Raw genomic sequence first — 21,258 nt, forward strand, 5'->3', positions numbered from 1 at the left:
GTCAAAACTTTTCAAAATAACTGTTGGTTTAGATGTACTAATCACATAGTTATGTACATATATATGTGAAGAAATTATACATATTACATCTATAGACAAATCCTAATTTGCAATAAGTATTTTTGGTGATAGTTGGGCTTGAACTCAGAGCCTCATTCTTGCTCAGCTAGTGCTCTACCACCTGAGCCATACCTTTTACCCTGTATTTTGCTGGTTGTTTTGGAGATGAAGTCTAGCGAACCTTTCTGCTGAAACTGGCCTAGAACTAAGATCCTCCAGATCTTAGCTTTCTGGATAGCTAAGATTACAGGCATGAGCCATTGGTTCTTGGCAGTTTTATTAAACTTTGAAGGAACAGATGGTCCCAAATTATGCAATGGAAAAAAAAAGGAAAAAATTTCCTAATTTGTTTTTGGAGTTATTTTTAACCTTGAAATGAATTGGCTCTGGATAGCAGAGAGGAGAGGAGAGGAATGTGTACCAAAAATATGAATTATATAGTTCTATGGTTGTCCTTCCATGTTATGAATGAAGGACTGGCTTAATTGAACCATATGAGTTGCCTCTGCAAGCATACACCCTTGTTAACCCAAGAGAACGCTACTCTGTTTGTGTGGAGAGGTGGAAGGAAGGAATGCTGATTGACAATCTCCACTTGGTGCCAAGAGAAGGAAGCAGATTGGCATTGCCACCCCATGTTAGTCAGATTTCTGTCACAGTAACAAAATAGCTCAGGTGATCAGCTCACAAGGAGGGAAGATTTATTTTGACTCAGAGTTTCAGAGCTTGCAATCAGTTGACTCGATTGTTTTTGGACTTGTGACAGGGCAGTGTAGAAATGCTGGGAGCATGTGGTACTAGAGAAGTTGGTGGTCATGGTGGGGGGAGGAAAGTGGGAGAAAGGGAAGGAGGGAAGAAGGGAGGAAGAGAGAGGGAGCAGAAAGAGAGGAGAAAGAGGAGAAAAAAAGAAGAAAATGAAGAAGGCAGAGGAGAGGTGAGGAGAGGAGAGGGAGGAAAAAGGGACCAGGGTCTCAATAGTCCCTTTAAAGGCACACCCCTAGTAACCTGCCTTTTAAAGGTTCTGCCACCTTACCATCTCTCAGTACTGCACAGAATAGGACAAAGCCTTCAGCATGTAGTCTTAGCACGAACTGAAGATTTCAGCTGTAGCACACCCCCGACCTTATGTGCCAAAAGGAGACTTCCACTCTGGGACACTCATCAACACTATATGATTTCAAGTGTGCAGTTGGAGGAAGAATGACATGGTTTGTTTCCTCTGTATCTTTTCCGAGTTGCAAATTTCTTTTCACTCTAGTTTAATCATTGGTCTCCACTTTCTATCTTCTAAAAATGATCAAAACTTTCAGACTGCTAACAAACCCATTCTTTTGCAAACCCATCGGCACTGTTACAAATTTAATCTCTTGCATGTCTTCTCTGTCATACCAAAAGAATTTTGAAGGAAAGGGAAATAAACACATGTCTAGTATCCCTTCCAACTTGGACCATAAGTTGTATATACTGTTTTTGCAACTAAAATAATTTACATACTGCTAAATTTGTTTATCCCTTTTAAGGCATTTCAGCTTGAAAGACCATATTATTTTTTTTCCAGAAACGTCATTGCTCAGAATGTTTTTCTTTTTTTTTTTTCTTCTTCAGTTCTCACATTCTGTGAGTGTACAAGGTAGATAATATTTTGGGAAGTAGGATGAAATATGAAATCTATGACTAATTCAGAACACCTGTCTACAAGGCAGAAGAGAAGAAAAAAAAACAATTTGGTTATTGATTAAATATTAAACCAGACTGTGAGCTAGGTATGGTGTCATATATGTGTGATCCAGCCCACAGAATCTGAGGCAGAGAGACTGGGAATTCGAGGCCAGCCTGAGCCTACCTAGTGAGAACTTGTCTCACAACAGACAAGCAAACAAACAAACACCAGGCAATCCCTAAGAGATTACAAAGCCAGAAAGAAACCTCTCCTCCTGCTACACAAGCAAGTAGATACAACTCTCTACAAAAGGTTCTAAAGTAATGATTACAAAGCTGGGTATACTGTGGCTCAGATCTGTAATCCTAGCCACTTAGGAGGCTGAGATCTAGGGATTGAGGTTTCAAGCTATCCCAGGCAAGAAACTCTATGAGACTCTTATCTCTAGCTAATTTAACAAAAAAGCTGGAAGTAGAACTGTAGCTCAAGTGGTAGAGTGGAGTGCTAGCTTTGAACAAACAAGTTCAGGGACAGTGGCCAGGTCCTGAGTTTAAGCCCCAGGATCAGCACATACCCCTGTACTACTCCCCTCCCCCCCCAACCTCCCGCAAATAACCAGGCCTCAACTAAGAAGATTGGCATCATCATATGTCACATTAATTCCAAATTTACCTAGTGATTATGGAAACCTTTGGAGATGGCTAGTTGACCTAATCCAAAGGCAAAAAGAACTCTTCATAAGAAGAGATAGTTTTACAAATTGGAGCAGATCTCACTGGAATTAGTTCCTATCTTCTCAACAGAAAGTTGGAGATAGAGCTCTATCTCTTGGAGATCTCCTTCCAAGGAGGTGGCTGCCAGTTCCTCCAGGAAACATTCCTGGGTTGAAAAACTGGCAAGAAGCCTAATCAGCTTTTAAAAGATTCACATACATCTACAAAGGAGCAGAGAAAGAATTTATAGATTATCTAAAGAAGATGCTCTAAGGAAAATTAGGTGAGGGCCTATTTTTCCTTTTCTGTACCAGGAAAGTTAGGTTTTGCTTTTTTTTCAGTTAATATTTGTTCCTAAGGTAAAAGCAAGATGGGTGGATAGATAGATGGATAGATAGAATCTTTTATAACAAATACTAAGTCTGAAAGCAATCCTAAAAATGATCTTCCAAGAGTCTTTTTGTTCAAAAAGCGTTGTCAGCATAATTAGACTCTCCAAGAATATGTATTTGCTAACATTGGTTGTTTTTTTAAAATGTATTTTCTTAATTATTTGTCATTTCCTTTGTGGACATTATGTCTAAGTTCTTTGATTAGCCAAAAGCACATCTTATCTATTTGTGTGTGTCCTTACTATCAGCTGTAGAAGCTTACTGTTGTGTGGTTCTGTCTTCTTCAGTGTTCCCATAGCACTTTCTTGTCAAGACTTACCAAAGCAAGTCTTGAGAACTTGGGGATTGTTCAGTTTGGCCAAAATTGATCAGATAATAATAGATAGTAGTTGGTATAAATGCATGCATCAAAGGTGACCGAAGCTGCTTTTTAAAGAAAATGTTCTGAACCAAAATTATCATGCTAAGCAGGATAAGCCAACCTCAAAAGGCTAAGCATACCATATTTTTGTTCATATGTGTAATCTAGACCTAAAGTGATGATGATGATGATGATGATGATGATGGGATGTGAATCTGAGAGTTGATCAGGAGTAAGGAAAGGATTGAGTAATGGGGGGAGAGTAAGGAGGATATATATGATATGTATATGAATGAAATTAATACAGTATATGTACATGAAGATAGCACAATGAAATGCATTAAACATTATTTGAAAAAGCTGAGGCAAGGATGAACAGATTAATATAATAGAGGGGTGATATTGTTTAAAGTACCCTGTACGCAGCTATGGAATTGTCACAATGAAAACCCCTGTGCTGTTGATAGATGCTAATAAAAATGTTTCCATTTCTGACAAAGGATGTATTCTCTCTGCCATTAAAAAAATTAGTTGTACTGAGGCATACAGTTATTACAACACATATTTTACTAATGTGTTTTTTTAAACTACTGAAATAGTTGGTGATATCTATCAAATAATCTTTAGTTAAAACATTCCAGGTGGGCACTCTAGCTTTTCACACAGTTACTATGAGCACATGCAGTGTGATCTACAGATGGGCCCCGCCAGAGAGCCTGTTAGGCAGGCAGATTGTTGACCTTACCTCAGACCTGCCGGATGAGAACTGGGTCAGGGCTCTTCCATTCTGTTTCAATAACATGCGTTTCTGTTTTGAAGTCTGAGAAGCACTGGAATGATAAAATGTGGCTTAAAATGATAAAATGTGCATGACACCACAGGTAGCCTTTAATCTACTGTCTGTTTGGAGATTCATATTCATAAATGAGTAACTTAATCTGCTTAATGATTTACTAGGATTTTTTTTTGTTCCATTCCATCTCAGTTTTGTTTTTACTGAAGGAAGCATTGTGAAAGATGACTTTGCTCAATTTTTAGTATTTAGAAATTTTGTGAACTAAATTCTAATATTTTGAGGTGTTAGTTTTTTTCTAAAATTGCAAATTACTTTATAGAATTTTTTTTCTTTTTTTTTGCCAGTCATAGTGCCTGAACTCTGGGCCTGGGCACTGTCCCTCAGCTCTTCAGCTCACGGCTAGCGCTCTACCACTTTAGCCACAGCACCACTTCCAGCTTTTTCTGCTTATGTGGTGCTGAGGAATGAACCCAGGGCCTCATGCATGCAAGGCAAGCGCTCTACCACTGAGCCATCTTCTCAGCCCCACTTTATAGAACTTTTAAATTTGGCAACTTAAATTACCTAAAGCAGCTCTTTGTATTCTATCATTAATTTCGTAGTAGAGTTTCCATTAGCCACAAAGCCAGATCTTCATCTTAGAGGCAATATAGTATCAACTTGTTGGTAGGCAGGGATGTATACTGAAGACTGTTTTTTCTTTTTAAACCGAAGACTGGATTTTGTTAGATTTTTGGTGCTGAGATGGGGAGGATCCGTTTTGAGACTGAGTTAAATGTACACAATTTTCCTAGGCATCTTTGGGCACTGTCTGATCTTTGTCCAACATCTCATCAATCACCAATGCCCAATCAGCACCATCTCATAAATATCTCTTAATCTCATTACCTTTGTCTTCTAATATTGTCTACTTCTGTTCTGAGCCACCATCAACTTTCCCATGAACTTCCCACTGACTTAAGGAAAGTCTATCTTAAGTGTGAGTAAACTGGCATTCAATAATACACATGTAATCATATCCCTTCTATTGAAAGTTCATCTTTGTGTTCTCGTAGACTCTATTCTACCATGGCCTGTGAAACTTTATAGGCTCTGGTTTCTGTAGCTTCTCTAACCCAAAGGTTCATCAATTATCATTTAATTGCTTAAGGGTTTTATGTTTCTTTCTACCATAGGGCCTTTGCAGGTACTGTTCCCTGATGATCTTGATTTTTATCGATCTTTAGACTTTAAGGAACACTTTTTTTTTCAGGGCAATCATTTTTGATAATTTACTCTCTGCACCCTCCCCTTGCCCACTACACAGCTCTCTGTACAAACTTCTATAGCTTTCTCTATTTTTGGCTGTTACTATACTTATCTTTGTATTTATTATTATTATTATTACTATTATTTGCCTGTCTCCCTGTACACTGTCCCATAGCATGCAGAAATTCCTGGGAATCCTAGTTCACAAGAAAATTAACTACTACATATGGTATCCAAAGTATGAAGGAATGAATGAACAAATGAATAGTGAACAAGCAATGGTGACTTTCCACATTTTGAAGGAGCATTAAGTTTATTTAGCTGCTGTGATTTTGAATGAACTGCTCTTTCTTTGTGTATGTAGATTATTCGTGTGCTCTTCAGAGGGACATTTTGCTTCAGGGACGACTGTACCTTTCAGAAAACTGGTTGTGTTTCTATAGCAACATCTTTACATGGGAAACTACAGTAAGATATATTTTTGCATTTGTCTTGTTGTTACAAGTGATTGCCTAGGTAGAAATATGCATAGACGATTCCAAAGTAAATTCATACGCATATATATGTGCGTCCGTACTCTTATGTAAATGTATTTACATCATGTTGTTGGTAGAATTATGTAATAAAATTTTTCTAACAAATGTTAGAAATGTTAGAGCTCCATTTGTACTTCTTTAATACAGTAAGAGAAAGTGTTCAGGCTGAAAAAAGATTGAATGTATATTTGTTTTCTGCCAAAACCATACCTTATTTGAAAGATTGGATTTGCTAGTGTGTGTATGTGTTCATTTAGAACTAGAACACTGAGCATGTCTCTTCACACCGTGCCCTAATGTTGGATACAGGAGTTGATGGGGAAGAATTCCAAAGGGAAGAAGTTCTGACTGCTGCCCTTGGTTCTTCAGAGAGCACAGCATGTGTTTATTAAACCCTGCAGATTTTTCAACTGAATGTTCTTTAGATTCATGTAATACTTGGTGTTTTGTAGTGCTTACACTTCTGGAAGTATCATTTATAATATTCACTCTTTTGTATGTTTAGATTTCTATTGCTTTAAAGAATATAACCTTTATGACCAAGGAGAAGACTGCTCGACTCATCCCAAATGCTATCCAGATCATTGCAGAGGGTGAAAAGGTGAGAAACTTGGCTAACCTTTGCCATCTCACATAATGTGAAGAAACTTTGTCCCCTGCTGATAGTCAGGACCAGGATTATAGGCAGCTGTTCTTTGAATTAGGAGTGTTTTTGGAGACACATCGCATTTGATTACAAGATTTCTGTATGTTTAGTTTTGGGTGACTAAATTTAAGTGATTGCTGACTCCTTTTTGTACTTTAATAGTTTTTTTTAAAAACCATTTACCTACATTTTCCCTTTCTTTACTGTAAGAGATAGGTAGAGTAAGCATTAGCTTACTCTATTACCTTTTAGTTTTCCAAAGCTGCCTCAATTCAACCTGCCAGTTTATAGGTATAATTCACCTAGATCAATATTATCTCCTTCACCGTTCTTGCCCATCTCTCCCAATAATACCCATCTTCTCAAGTTACCTGGTTCCATGTTCACATATGTACACTGAGTATTCTGACTGTATTTGCACACCCTTCCTCTCGCTAATCATCTGTCTCCCCTGCACCCCTCCAATACATGTTTCAGCTTAAACCTGTAATTTAGTTGTTCAAAGGAGTTGCACCACTAGAATTCTCCCTTTTGTATACCATACTTTAGGCAATATATATATATATATATTTTTTTTTCTTGATCCACTTATCCACTATAGGGCATCTGGGCTGTCCTTATAACCTAGCTATGATGAATTGTGCAACAATGAACATGAGTATGCAAGTGTCTAAAGTATGCAAGTGCCACCTCTTCCATTGTCCTACCCCATCTCTCTAAAGGCATAGTCCAGGCTGGTCTTGAATTCATGATCCTCCTGCCTCATCCTCCTCCTTGCCACTACAGATTATACTCATAAATTAACATGTTGAATTGAAATATATTTGCACAACTTCTTTTTTTTTTTTTTTTTGGTTGGTTGTAGGCCTGAACTCTGGGTCTGGGCACTGTCCCTCAGCTCTTCAGCTCAAGGGCAGAGCTCTACCTTGAGCTACAGCGCCACTGCCGGCTTTTTCTGTTTATGTGGTGCTGAGGAATCGAACCCAGGGTCTCATGCATGTAAGGCAAGCACTCTACCACTGAGCCACCTTCCCAGCTTGACACTTTTAAAGACTATACATAGTATTTTGAAGGTTGGGATATCCGCTACTTGTATTTGTCCAGTGTTTTCTTATAGTTAAATAGCAGGTATATAGTTTTAGAGGAAATATGTGGAAATCATTCTCCATAATTTTCTATTAATTTTGTTAGGTATCATATAATTTCAATTTGTACTATTGATAATCATATTTCCATTGGTTGATTAAGGCGATATTCACCACACCTAGCTATAAAGACGATTTTCCTTTGTAATAATGAACACTATGTTGCAACATGTTTTGAAACCATGTAAACATATCATTTTCATGAAACTTTACATTTAATTATTTATAGTACTGTGACATTATGCCTTATTTTTGTTCAATGAATTAAAGCCTATTACTATTAATGTTTATTTTAATGCTCAAATCTTCCAGTGCGGCAGTACTGCAGCTTGAACTTAGGAACTCTTCCTTGGCTTTTTTTTTTTTTTTTTGTCGGTTGTGGAGCTTGAACTCTGGGCCTGAGTGCTGCCCCTCAGCTCTTCAGCTCAAGGCGAGTGCTTTACCACTTGAGCTACAGTGCCACTTCCTGTTTTCTGGTGGTTTATTGGAGATAGGAGTCTCATGGTCTTTCCTGCCCGGGCTGGCTTTGAACCAAGATCCTCAGATCTCAACCTCCTGAGTAGCTAGGATTACAGGCATGAGCCAACAGCGCCTGGCCTTCCTTGGCTTTTTTGCATAGGACTGTTACTCTACCACTTGAAGTATAGCTCTACTTGTGGCTTTTTGCTGGTTAATTGGAGAATAAACATCTCATGGATCTTCCTAGGGTGGCTTCAGACCCTGAGCCTCAGATCTCAGCCTTCTGAGTAGCTAGGATTTTAGGTGTGAGCTGTGGGCACCTAGCCACAACATGCTACTTTTCTTTCTCATGACATTTAAGAAAATTTTAGAGTCAGTATCTGTGTGTGTGTGTGTGTGTGTGTGTGTGTGTGTGTGTGTAGTTAGCAATGATTTGGTATTTCTGAAAGTTTTTTTTTTCTTTTGTTGGTCATGGGGCTTGAATTCTGGGCCTTAGTGCTGTCCCTTAGCTCTTCAGCTCAAGGTGAACACTCTACCACCTGAGCCACAGCACCACTTCCAGTTTTCTGGTGCTTAATTGGAAATCAGAGTCTCACAGACTTTCCTGCCTGAGCTGGCTTTGAACTGCGATCCTCAGATCTTAGCCTCCTGAGTAGCTAGGATTACAAGCATAAGCCACCGGTGCCCAGCTTTGAAGTTTTTTTTTTTTGTAAAGATTTTGAAAAGATAATATAATTTAAGATAATCAAAACACATCCTCCTTGAAAAGGCCACTCTTTTTTGTTCTTTGTATATGCCTGACTCAAATGGCAAGAATTTTACATACCATTGCAAACTTTGACATAAAAGAAAATTTCTGTCTTGTTCATAAAATTTAGATTTAGCTGGCCATCCTGTGATGAACATAAATAGCTGACTCTTTCTAATCCCTTTCTTCAATAAATACTGACAGAGTTGTACTTTGCTGTAAGGTACTAATTGTTATGAGATAGGATTTACAAAGACACCTTGTTCAAATAACAATTTACCTCTTTTCCTGTAAAAATAGCATCTAATATAGACAGAGAGTGGGAACCCCTAGTTGGTTTAGGCCAGAGCAAGTCCCTGCAGGCCTCCATGATAGATACTTTCTATTCACTTGACACTAAACTTTTCCTGTCATTTTTCTTTGCAGTTTTTCTTTACATCTTTTGGTGCCAGGGATAGAAGTTACCTCAGTATATTTAGGTTGTGGCAGAATGTTTTACTATCTAAGGTAAGACCTTCCTCATTTTTCCTAAGTAGAAGTTGTGAAGAGTTCCTTTTTATTTTTCTGAATAAAATTTTAACAAGACTATTTGAATTTCAAGCAGAAACTTCAAGCAAAAGATGATTCATAGTTAGAAGTTGTTTAAGTTGTTTTTTTTTTTTGTTTTGTTTTTTGGTACTTGGGATTTGAACCTAGGGCTACTGGCATGCTGAGCAAAGTGTTCTACCACTTATCTATACCTCTAGTTTGTATAGTTAGAAGTTAATGTGTTAATAGTAATCCTTAATGTAATCACCAAGAAAATAACTTAAAATATAGTAGAGGAGACATTAAAGGGATTAAAATGGTACACTAGAAAAAAGATATTTGACACAGAGAAGGCAGTAAGGAAGAAAAAGAAGACACAAAAGAAATGATGACAACAATTCACAGTGAAGAAACCACAGGGAAATTAGAAAATACTTTAATGAGTTAAATGAAAACAAAACTGTACTCATTGCCTTACTCATGTAACCATAACCTCTCTGTACAGCATCTTTACAATAAAAGAAAAATAAAGAGAAATGTCCAGGTTAGGTAAATTCATAGAAATCAGAAGTTGTTATCGCCAGAGGGATAGCATCATGGTGAATAACTGCTAATAGATTCAGTTGTTTGAGGATTGATGAAAATGTCCTAAAATTAGCAGTTATGGTGGTGGTTTGTTTTAAAGAAGGAAAAAAGGAAGAAAGAAAAGATGGTTGGGAAGAAGGAAGGAAGGATGGAAAGCATAGAATATTTACTTATTCCTATGGATTAAAATGGCTCATGACCTAAAGGTGTTGCTTGGTGACAGAGGGCTTGTCTTCCTTGTGCAAGGGCCTAGATTCAATCTCCAGCACAGGAAGAAAAGGAGAGAGGAGAGCAAAAAAGAAAGTGTTGGGAGGGGAAGACCTAACAAAAGATGGCTGTAACAACCTGTTGAGTTATACACTGGGTCTGAATACACTGGGTCAGTTATACACTGTCCTGAAATTACACTTACACTCCCACATGCGAGCAAGTTGGAATACCTTATATGATGAATATCTTATAAGATGAATAGTTCCAGAGATCCTGCTGTCATCTCTGTTCTTGACATGTGTGGTGTACCAATGTCTAGTACTTGTACCTTTCAAATCTTTGTGACATTTGGTTGCCTTTAACATTGTAAGTGAAATTCTGTTCCAAGTGAACATTATACTTGTTTTAATAAGCCGAGTGAGAACCCTTTTCCGTAATAAGACAAAAACAAGGTTTAATCATACACATGTGTTAAATGCTAATCTATCCTACTTGGAATCTTAAAGATCGTAGAATTTGTCTGGGGAAGGAAGTAAATATTCAGTGGTAGAGCACTTACTTGGCTTGTACAAGTTTCTGGTTTTATCCAGAGAGAAATGAGGGGGGAGGGAGAGGGGAAAGAGAAGGAGGGATGGGGGAGGAAAGAGAGAAAAGAGCGAAGAGTGAGAGAGGATGAGAGAAAGAGAAGTGAGGAGAGAGAGGAGAATTGAGTAGAAAGAGAGAGTAGAAAATTCACTGTAAGGGAAGGCACAGAATTGGAGGGACAGCGGGTAAACAAATGCAGCAATGGTACTCACTAGACACATGTTGGAAACGAATATACAGCTGGGAAAAACTGGGAGAGATTGAGGGAAGGGCTGACATTGTCCAAAAGGAAATGTACCCTGCCTGACTTATATAACTGTAACCCTTCTGTTTAATAATTCTTAATTAAAATTTATAAAAATAAAAGAACACCCACTGTAGAAGGGTGGAAAAGTACCTTTGTTGAATTTTTCTAGTGATCTTCAAAGAACTGTTGTATTTTATGGAACAAACTGAAATGTCTAACAATGATGGCAGCCCCTGGTTATGACATTAGAGATGGCAGGTATGATGCTTGGTGCTTATTGTAGTGGTGATACCACCTATAATTATATAAACCCCATTTTCTTCCTAGTTGTTTTAGAGTAATAAAGCCACCATTGCTTAGATTGCTTGATTTGGTAGAATTTTGTAATTACACAAGGTCAAGCAAACCATGTAATTTGAACAATATACTATTTATCTTAAATATCTACAAAATATTTTAGAGACTTTCAGTTCAGAATAGGCTAAGTCCATGTTTACTTGCAATTAGGGAATCTGCAAGTAAAAATACATATGTTTAACGTCTGTTTACTTCTTGCATGAGGTGGCCTTAAAAACAATGCATGAATTTAGAAGAAGGATTATTTGATTAACTATTACAAATGGCTGATACAAGAATCACTGTGTGTGCGAACATTTTATTTATTTCTCCATTAAAATCCACAGGGAGCAAGCTGGAGTCATGGTAAGGCCTTTGGAAACTAATGTTTTTAAACGAACCTTTTTTTTTTTTTTTCATTTGTAAAACTCTTTTGATGTACTACTTCCGAAAGGATGGTGTATTTTCAGTATGTGACTTGGTGTAACATAAGTCTTGTCTTCAATATCTAGACATGTGTTTAGCTGTCAGTATGATCACTTGGGAAGTCATTTATAGCTCTTCAGCTTAGTTGACAGTCTTTGCGCCTAGCACGGCTGAACACTTAGAGCCAGCATATTGAGTTATCAGGAATTTGTGGGCCTAAAGGACAGGGCAGCACCAGTCTTTGATATAATCCATGCTTTCCAAGTCTTATAATGTACTGGCTGGAGATAAGGCCATGGTCCTTTCCTAACGTATCTTCAACTCTTTTGCTTAGTTTAAGCCAACACAGCAACCCTCCCCGAGCCAGCCAGTCCCGCCTCCTGTGTATATATGGTCTGCACATGAGAATGATTTTACATTTTTAAATGGCTAAAAAAAAAATCCCCCTACTCATCAAAAAGAATAACATTTCATGACATTTGTCAATTATATGAAATTCTAATTTTGGCACCCCAAAATAAAGTTTTATTGGAACACAGCCATGCTCATTTGTTTGTTTTCACACTATAGCAGCCGAGTTGAGTATCTGCAACAGAAAACCATATGGCTCACAAAGCCTATATTTACTATATGGTCCTTTGCAGAAACAGTTTGTCCAACCTTGAACAATACTACAGCCAAAGTCATATTTAAAAAAAAAATGTCTGAGATCTGTTTTTGTTATTCTTTATTTTAACTTTTTTATGGTGCCAGGGTGACTTACTTTAGCTTTCTATTTAATATCTATTGTCTTTGAAATTAAAATACAAAATTATATATAGGGAATCACAAAATCTTGGCTCACTTCAGACATGTATCAGATGTTTCAATATCTTTTCTTCTTAAAGGCTATACTTTTGTGTGTGTACTTGTGTGTGTGTGTGTGTGTGTGTGTGTGTGTGTGTGTGTGTGTGTGTGTATACGCGTGAGCGCCGCGCACCATTAGGTCTTCAAACATGTTATTTCTGCCTGGAACTTGTAATAATCATTCCCACCTCTTGTTCTAACTGAAACTCCTTAATGAATCTGAAGTTAGGCTCAGTCCTTTATTTGCATTTCTCCTTTATAACATTGATTACAATTACATTTCTTTAAGCTCAATGTTTACCATATAGCTTGTTTGTCCTCACTGTTTCCTCAATATAGTCGAGGAAGGTCTGGGTCTATGCCTTCATCATAGTAAAAATTAACTATGTTCCTTTACTCACCCAACTATGCCAGCAGGGATAATGAATGATGTATTACATACTGCAGATGCTCAATAAATCATTTCTCTTCCCCAGTACTGGGGTTTGAACTCAAGGCCTTGTGCTTGCTAGGCAGGCACTCCACCAATTGAGTCACACTCTAGCCCTTTTTGCTTTAGTTAGTTTTCAGATAAAGTCTCATCTTTATGCCTAGGGTGGCCTCAAACCATGAGCCTCCCAACCTAGTGTTTCCCTAGTAGCTGGCATTATACATGTAAGTCACTTTTGAATACTTAACAGAATTACAATGATTTAGACTTTTAAATAATTAGTGCACTTAATTAAAAAGAGTTCAAATTTTCTTTGCCAGAGAAACAAAGGATGGGAGAAAATATAGAGTTTTTTTCAGAACCATTCAGGGTTTACCCTAAATTCAATAGATATTTAACTCTCAATCTCTCTTTTTTTTTTTTTTTTGCCAGTCCTTGGGCATGAACTCAGGGCTTGAGCACTGTCTTCAAGCTTCTTTTGCTCAAGGCTAGAACTCTACCACTTGAGCCACAGTGCCACTTCTGGCTTTTTCTGTTTATGTTGTACTGAGGAATTAAACCTAGGGCTTAATAGGCCACATTCCCAGCCAACTCTAATTTCTTTAACCATCTATCTGTACTGAGAATTGAATTACTCTCTTGAGACAGTATATAAAACAAATGGTATTTTCTATATACTTGAATTACTAAGAAAAATATTACTAAGATTATTAGGGATATTGAGGGTTAAAAATTATGGATGTTTTTGCTGTTGTTAAAGCTCAATTCAAGCAGGGCACCAGTGGCTCATGCCATAATTCCAGCTACTCAGGAGGTTGTGATCTAAGGATCTGGTTCTAAACCAGCCTGGACAGAAAAGTCCCAAGAAACTCTTATCTGTAATAAACTACTCAGAAAAGTTTTGAAGTGGTGCTGTGGCTCAAGTGGTAGAGTGCTAGCCTTGAGTACAAACAGGCTCAGGGACAGCGTCCAGGCCTAGAGTTCAAGCCCCAGGACTGGCAAAAAAACAAAATCAAAACCAAAACAAAACCCTCCCAAAGTTCAGTGTTTCCATTCCTATACTTACATAACTGTCAGTGTGTGTAAGATTACTATTATGGATGTAGGCAGAATGTGCACCGAATAAAAGTGTACTTTTATACTATGTTTCTCTCAATTAGGTAATAGTGGTTTCTAGCCCGTGATGTGGGTTCAGGGAAGTGAGTTCATTCAGAGGATGCATATTTAAGTCTAGGGACTAAAAGCGTAGCATTCTATATTCATTCACAATGTGAAGGCATCAAGACACAGGTTTATTCCCACAGGACAGACGGAGGAGCATGTCTTGTTAGATCCAGCAGTGAGGTGACCACGGGATCCTTTCTAAATATATAAGGTCCATGGTCTCCAAATTATAATATGTCGTTTCAGCATCTGTTTTGAGAATCATTGAACAGATGGATGACATAAAGAGCCCTGCTTGTCAAGTGTGTTAAGGAAAAAAATGTTTACAATGTGATTGATTATATTCCTGTACACCAAAAGAGAACATGTTGATCTGAAGAGGGAGTGGAACGCTTAGGACAGAAAAGGAGGGTAACAGAGGCAGACCTTGATCAGTAAAGAATGTATAGAGATGGGACCGAGGTGAATCAGGCTCCAGCTAGCTGGTCCTGAAAACTGTCTTTGCTCAGATCCTATGCTTATCGCACAGTTTTCTGACCAATAAATTTCTGGGGGATAAAATGGAGGTTTTCTGAGAGATATAAGCTGCTACTGTATGTTAGAATTTTTCTAGGTTTGTGGGTCTATGTAGTTTGTATGTGTGTCTTGCTTAGGTCAGTCTCTGAGCCTAAATCTAGGCCACTGACAGCAGCACTGGCTTTTCTCCAGATAGCATTCAGTTTGTAACATCCAAGTCACCTCCTGAGGCCTTTTCACCTAGTCTTCTCATCTATATGAGAAGCTTGGTCTGATTAAGCTTTGTTCCTTCTTATGGGACTGGGCAATGATTAGTATTTTTGGTTACTTGGTATTCTAGAAGTGTTCTAGAAGTAATGCAACATTCAATCATACCATAAATAAAACCACCTCCAAAACAACAACGACAAAGAAAGAACCATTTACTACATAATAGCTTGGCAGGGTAGAAATAGTTGTGTTCCTATATTCCTTCCTTCTTTTTCACTTTTTTGAATTGCAGAATTCCTCCACCTATTCTCCTGCGTCAATGAACCATACCCACCTCAACCCAGACATCTAGGCAAGAAATGTGACATTTGCTTGATGGTCACCTCTTCTTTGCTAGTGATGTCTACTTTATCTTCATCCCTAGCTTGAGCCATCACTACAGTCTCAACAGTCTATTCTGTCTTGAAATTGTGACCATGTTTTTAAAGGTTGTTGTAAAAGGCTGAGATCTGAGGATTAACATGGTTAGAAAGTCTGTGAAACTCTTACCTCTAGTTAGCTAGCAAAAAGGTGGAAGTAAAGTGGTAGTATTAAATGAAAGAGATCAACAGTGCTATCAACAAAAAGATAGCAACCATTCCCTGAGTTAAACCTTAGTACTGTGTGTGTATGTGCCAGTCCTGGGGCCTGAACACAGGGCCTAAGTGCTGTCCCTGACCTTCTTTTGCTCAAGGCTAGCATGCTACCATTTGAGCCACAGTACCTCTTCTGTATTTTTCTGAGTAGTTTATTGGAGATGAGTGTCTCATGGACAATTTTCTGCCTCAACTGGCTTTGAACGGTGACCCTCAGATCTCAGGCTCGGTTGTTACTTTTGAATGTGAGTGTGTGTGTGTGTGTGTGTGTGTGTGTGTGTGTGTGTGTGTGTGTGTGCCTGTATGGAGTCTTGAACTCAGGGCCCAGGACCTGTCACTTATCTATTTTGCTCTAGGCTGATGTTCCTACCACTTGAGCCACAGTTTGACTTCAGATTTTTCTTTTTAAATTGTTGGTTAATTGGAGGTAAGAGTCTCAGATTTCTTGCTCGGGCTGGCTTCTAACTGCAATCTTCATATCTCAGCCACTGAGTAGCCAGGATTACAGTGTGAGCCACTGGCACCCTGCTTGTATGAAACATCTCAATCACCTTGTATTTCCACAATGTAAAGTCCACATTATTTAGTATAGTATATAAGACTCTTCATGACCTGGCTGCTCCTCTATTGACTTGCTCCTCCCATTCCCCCATAACATACATACTCAAGTCATGATGAGCTGCCTTGCCAGCCGCCTCACTCCTTTGAATGCTGGTGTTTGTCCTATGTGCTCATCACAGGTGTATCTCACCTGATCTCTCAGCCCTAATTGACACCTTGTATACTTCCTTGCCTTACTTTCCAAGACATCATTCTTTCTGGCCTTTCCTCTCACCTGTCTGGTATTTCCCTCAATCTCTTTGGCTAGTAACTCCTCTACTTATCATTTGTGTTTCAGGCTTTCATGAGGCTCAATTTGAGGTTCCTAGTTTCCCTATTAAGCCTAATAAATTTAGCTCTTCTCTTTAAAGCAAATAGTTTGCTTAGCCATAGGATTTTTTATAGTTAGCATAAGGGGTAGATGAATATCAATTATAGTATATATATATTCTATATACCTAATAGTTATTTGGTCAGCATACTAAAATAAGTATATAGATATGTAGTTTGAACCTGTGAGGACTTAGTATAATAGGCTAAAAACACTAGTTGTTCGTTTTTCTTCGCCGTGGAAGCTGGCATCCATAATATGTTTTCTTCATTCAGGAAGTGGAATTTTCTAGTGTCATTCTAGTTTCTCTCATCATGTCACCATATAAATAATTACATTTTAACAACTCTCCCAAAAGGTGGTTACTTGTAGTTCATCAAGTAATATTTGACCTGTCTATACACTTCACTAAAATTAGTGGGATGAATTTTCATTTTTCATTTAGAAGGAAGCACTTCATTCTTCTGTGGAATAAATTGGACTTGGGAGATAAAATTCTTTGTACTATTTATTATGTTTCAAATCCCTACCAGACAATTCTTTTGAATGAACTAAAATCAGAAATGTCACCTTAGACATTGGAATTGCTCTACCTGAACAGCTGACTCTTCTAGGTATTTCCCAACATTCCATTTTCAATACTCACAAGGTCGATTTTGTGATTGTCACACAGGCTAGAGTCTGGTGGGGATGCTACTTTGGTATTGAAGTGGTATATGAACAAGAAACCTTGCCAGAACTGAATTGAGAGTACTCTATCATAGAGAAGGTTAAACTCTCACAAAGCTCATTTTCCAATTGAGAGTAAAATAATATTGCAGTAGATGTCTTACATTATTTTGAGTATAAGAAAGATATTTCCATTTGAATCTTGTCAATAATCTGTGTGTACAACGAAACAAATTAGGAGCTGTCCCTTTAATAAAACCTTGTTTACCTACCCTCTTTAGTGGGCGTGGCTTAGGAACCTGTAGTGCAAGGTGTAACTTCCAGTTCTGTATTCTGACTGAAGCCTTGGAAAGAGTGCTGCTGGTACTGCAAACCAGGAAGTAAGAAATATCGTGCTTTAAACTGAAAGAGAAATTGGCTTTCATATAGAAAAGCGTCTCCTAACAAAACTAGGAAATTGAAAGTGATTTTGTAGAGTTGTCATTTAATATTTGTGGCTCTGCTGTGGATGGAGACTGAAGCATACTTAGAATACAAAGCTTTCTGGGACAGAAATTGATCTGCCGACTTTTGAGCCTTATCTGATTACTGCTTGGTTCATCCAAACTACTAAACTACTGGGTAGGCTGAACCCTGGAGAGTTTCCTTTGTATTCAGGTAGGTGATCAGCTTTTATTTAAATATAGTCCTTTTTTTTTGTTGTTTGTTTTTAAAGGTTACTCAGGCAGGGTGGTTCTGTTGATTATTGGAAAAAATGGGAATATAGGCTGGACATGTTTTAATGTTCCCAGGTGCAGCATTATAAATAAGTACATTTTATGACAACTCTTTGTGTAGAAAAAAGTCCTTTTTAAAAAACAAATGAGCAAATCTACAATGTAACAGATTAAAGAGTTTTATTTTGTTCTCCATTTAACATGTTATATGTTTGTATTTAATTAATGGATGAAAAAGTATATTGAAAGTACCTAGTTCTTAACTTCCTAATAGTATTTAGTAAAACAAAACAGAACAAAAAAAAACTTGGAAATCATATATTTATGTAGTCAAATAAGATAGCATTAGATGTTGATAGTATTTTGCTCATAGCTTAATTTCTTCTCCTGTTAGGAAGCTAGTTGTGTGTTTGCCATTGATTTAGTTGTTTGCTTTAGTCTGTCTTTAGAAATATGTATCATCTCACAAAAGTTTTGGAAAGCTTAATTTTAAACAAATATATTGAAGTAATGTCTTTTTTTTATAAAGCTAGTGATCCTTTTATGGCATTAAAATATTTGAAAGATATCATTGACTAGCTAATTAATATTAGCTATTATTGTGGAAAACTAATTCAAAAATGATCCTTAAGAGTAGAAATCTGTTGCGGTTTCCTCAAGGTCCAAAAGCATGGTCTTCTTATGTTCTTCCCTGGATGCTATGCTTCAAATCACTTTGCCCACAAAAAAGGGGGTTAAATTTAAATACTAAATACTAGAACATTTATTAGACATCTGTTATCTCCCATGAGAGGTGATTAGCCTGAGATTGCTACTCTAGGTAAATATAGTTGAGCTCAAAGTGAACAGACTTGCCATTTTTACATAACCTGGATAGCTTTATTTCAGGTAACTATTTGGGTAGTTTTGATGTTATAAAATACTGTTAATAGTGTCTGAATTTTCATCAATTCTTCCTGTAGAGGACTGATGGCCTGAAGTGAGGGTATTTTCTTCACAAGCATTTTGAGGCTCCATGAAATGTAATGAAGGTCATCTAGTATAATGTAACAAAGATACCATAGCTGCCTGACAGAGAAAAGAAAGACCAGGAAAGGAAAAGGAAATGGTGTCAATTGAAAGAGGTAGTATTTATCATAAGAAATATTAGGGATGAATTTTGGCCCCTTTAAATCTATATATATGACTAGTATTTCCCAACTTAATTTTTGTTTACTTCAGTTGTGCTGATAAACAATTAACTCATTTACAAACAAATATTGATGTATATTTATATATTGTTTTTCTCCTTTCCCTAACTTTTCTTAATTCTCCTGCTCCCCAGCATGTCTTTCCTTCATTTCTGCTGAAAAACTTCATTTTGAACTTTATCTGATAATATTACTCCACAGAAACTTTTCCTCTCTATAGACTTTGATACTGTGTTGAGTCTACCAGCACTTTACTAGGTAATCACAGCTTTTCATATTTGTTTGTTTTGACATTGTGGGGCTTCAACTCTGGGCCTAGGCACTATCTTGGAGCTTTTCTGCTCAAGGCTAGTGCTTTATCACTGTGAGCCTGAGCACCACTTCCAGTTTTCTGGGGATTATTGGAGTCTCAGGACTTTACTACCTGGCTGACTTGGTGCTGTGATTCTCGTATTTCAGCCTCTAGAGTAGCTAGGTAGCATGGGCTACCAGTGCCTGGCTTAACTTGTCATGTTTAATTTAAGAGTATTGTATGTGTCTTCAAAGATACAAAAAGCAAAGTCAAGAGCTTACTTAGTCATCATTTTATACCCCTTAGCATCTAATGCAATGACACATATTTGATACTCAAGATCTGAATGAATTTAAAATATCTGAATGAATGAAGAATCTTGTCTATAATTACCTCAAGTATCTTGGTGCCTCCCTGTACTTTGCTTAATCATGCATTTGACTATGATGCTTTTTACAAATCAGATTGTTGGTTATCATCGTATGGTTGTTTTAATTTTGTTTTGCTATGTAATGTGTGACTTTGTTGTGGCAATTTTAACACTGCTATGCTACCTACAAAGCAAGAACAAGCTTTTATTTATTTATTTATTTTTGTCGGTCGTGGGGCTTGAACTCTGGGCTTGGGCGCTGTCCCTCAGCTCTTCAGCTCAAGGCGAGTGCTCTACCTCTTGAGCCACAGCGCCACTTCCGGTTTTTCTAGTGGTTTATTGGCGATAAGAGTCTCACGGACTTTCCTGCCCGGGCTGGCTTTGAACTGTGATCCTCAGATCTCAGCCTCCTGAGTAGCTAGGATTATAGGCATGAGCCACCAGCGCCTGGCCAAGCTGGACTTTATTAAAAGTAATCAAAGGAGCCAGATGTCAGTGGCTCACTTCTGTAATCATAGCTAGACAGGAGGCTGAGATCTGGAGGACTACAGTTGGAAACCAGTCCAGGCAGGAAAAAAAAAATCTGAGAGACTCCTTCAATTAACCAGTAAAAAAAAAAAAGACTGGCTCAAGTGTGGCTCAAGTGGTAGAATGCCAACCCAGAAAGCACTGAGCAACCTCAAGTCCTTGAGTTCAGACCATGATCAAGGCAAAAAAAGAAGAAAAAAAAAAGAAAATCTAATGAAATTTTCCAACAGCCAGGCTCTATTTTTGTATGATATTTTAAGATAATATAATTTAAAATTTACTTGTACGTAAAGCTTTTAAATATGGTTAACGTACTTAGCTACACTGTGAATTAAAAGGATGCATTCTGAGCTGACTTTTAGGAATCTGAATGGTGATAACAGTGCTCATGGTAGGCTGGTTAGCTTCAGATCAGTAATTGTTAGAAACGATGAATAAATCATTGTGTAAAAGGGAAATATTTGAATGTGTTTACTTTCCTGCAAACAGCAGCAAGGTACACAGGTTAAAAAAACCCATCACTTGCCAGGTGGCATGCACCTATAATCCTAGCTACTCAGAAGGCTGAGGTAGGAGGAATACAAGACCACCTTGGGGAACATAGAACTACCAGCAATAGCACCACCAACAGCAAAAATGTGATTTTGTCTGTTTCGCCTATCAAATGGAAGCCATTTTGTAGATACAAAAAATGGAGTTCTGAGAAAGTAAAAGAAAACACAACTACGAGTGTCCTACCTCTCAGATCTGTGCCATGGGCCATTTTATGAATACTTCAGGATTCATCACTGGAATCACCATGTTGTATTATCATACCCATTTTCCAATACTTAAAATCATGTTGTGTCTTTTTAGAGCCTGACCAGACAGGAGTTCTGGCAGCTGCTTCAGCAGAACTATGGCACTGAGCTGGGCTTAAATGCTGAAGGAATGGAGAACTTGTCACTGTCCATTGAAGAGAATGTGCAACCAAGGTACAATGAAATGTTTTCAAATGTCAAGATTCAAGGATTGATTGAAGTATTGATGTTTAAATTTAGGATCTCAGGCTTCCTAGGCAGGCACTTTAGTAATTTTTAG

General features: G+C 37.7%; 1 protein-coding gene across 4 annotated transcripts in view; it reads left to right on the forward strand.

Moving 5' to 3' along the window:
* Positions 1 to 21,258, forward strand: part of Gramd1c (GRAM domain containing 1C) — a 62,878-nt gene that overhangs the window by 14,596 nt on the left and 27,024 nt on the right. For 2 of the 4 annotated variants that reach the window (XM_042676989.1, XM_042676990.1), the window contains 4 exons: positions 5,595 to 5,698; positions 6,272 to 6,367; positions 9,191 to 9,271; positions 21,034 to 21,152. In XM_042676989.1, the coding sequence (XP_042532923.1) occupies positions 5,595 to 5,698; positions 6,272 to 6,367; positions 9,191 to 9,271; positions 21,034 to 21,152 (400 nt within the window). Of the gene's footprint in view, positions 1 to 5,594; positions 5,699 to 6,271; positions 6,368 to 9,190; positions 9,272 to 17,395; positions 17,740 to 21,033; positions 21,153 to 21,258 lie in introns of those variants that run through there. The other 2 variants (XM_042676992.1, XM_042676991.1) reach the window with 2 other exon arrangements.

Source organism: Dipodomys spectabilis, unplaced genomic scaffold (assembly GCF_019054845.1).
Source record: "Dipodomys spectabilis isolate Male_0828 unplaced genomic scaffold, ASM1905484v1 ptg000032l, whole genome shotgun sequence".
NCBI classification, from domain to species: domain Eukaryota; kingdom Metazoa; phylum Chordata; class Mammalia; order Rodentia; family Heteromyidae; genus Dipodomys; species Dipodomys spectabilis.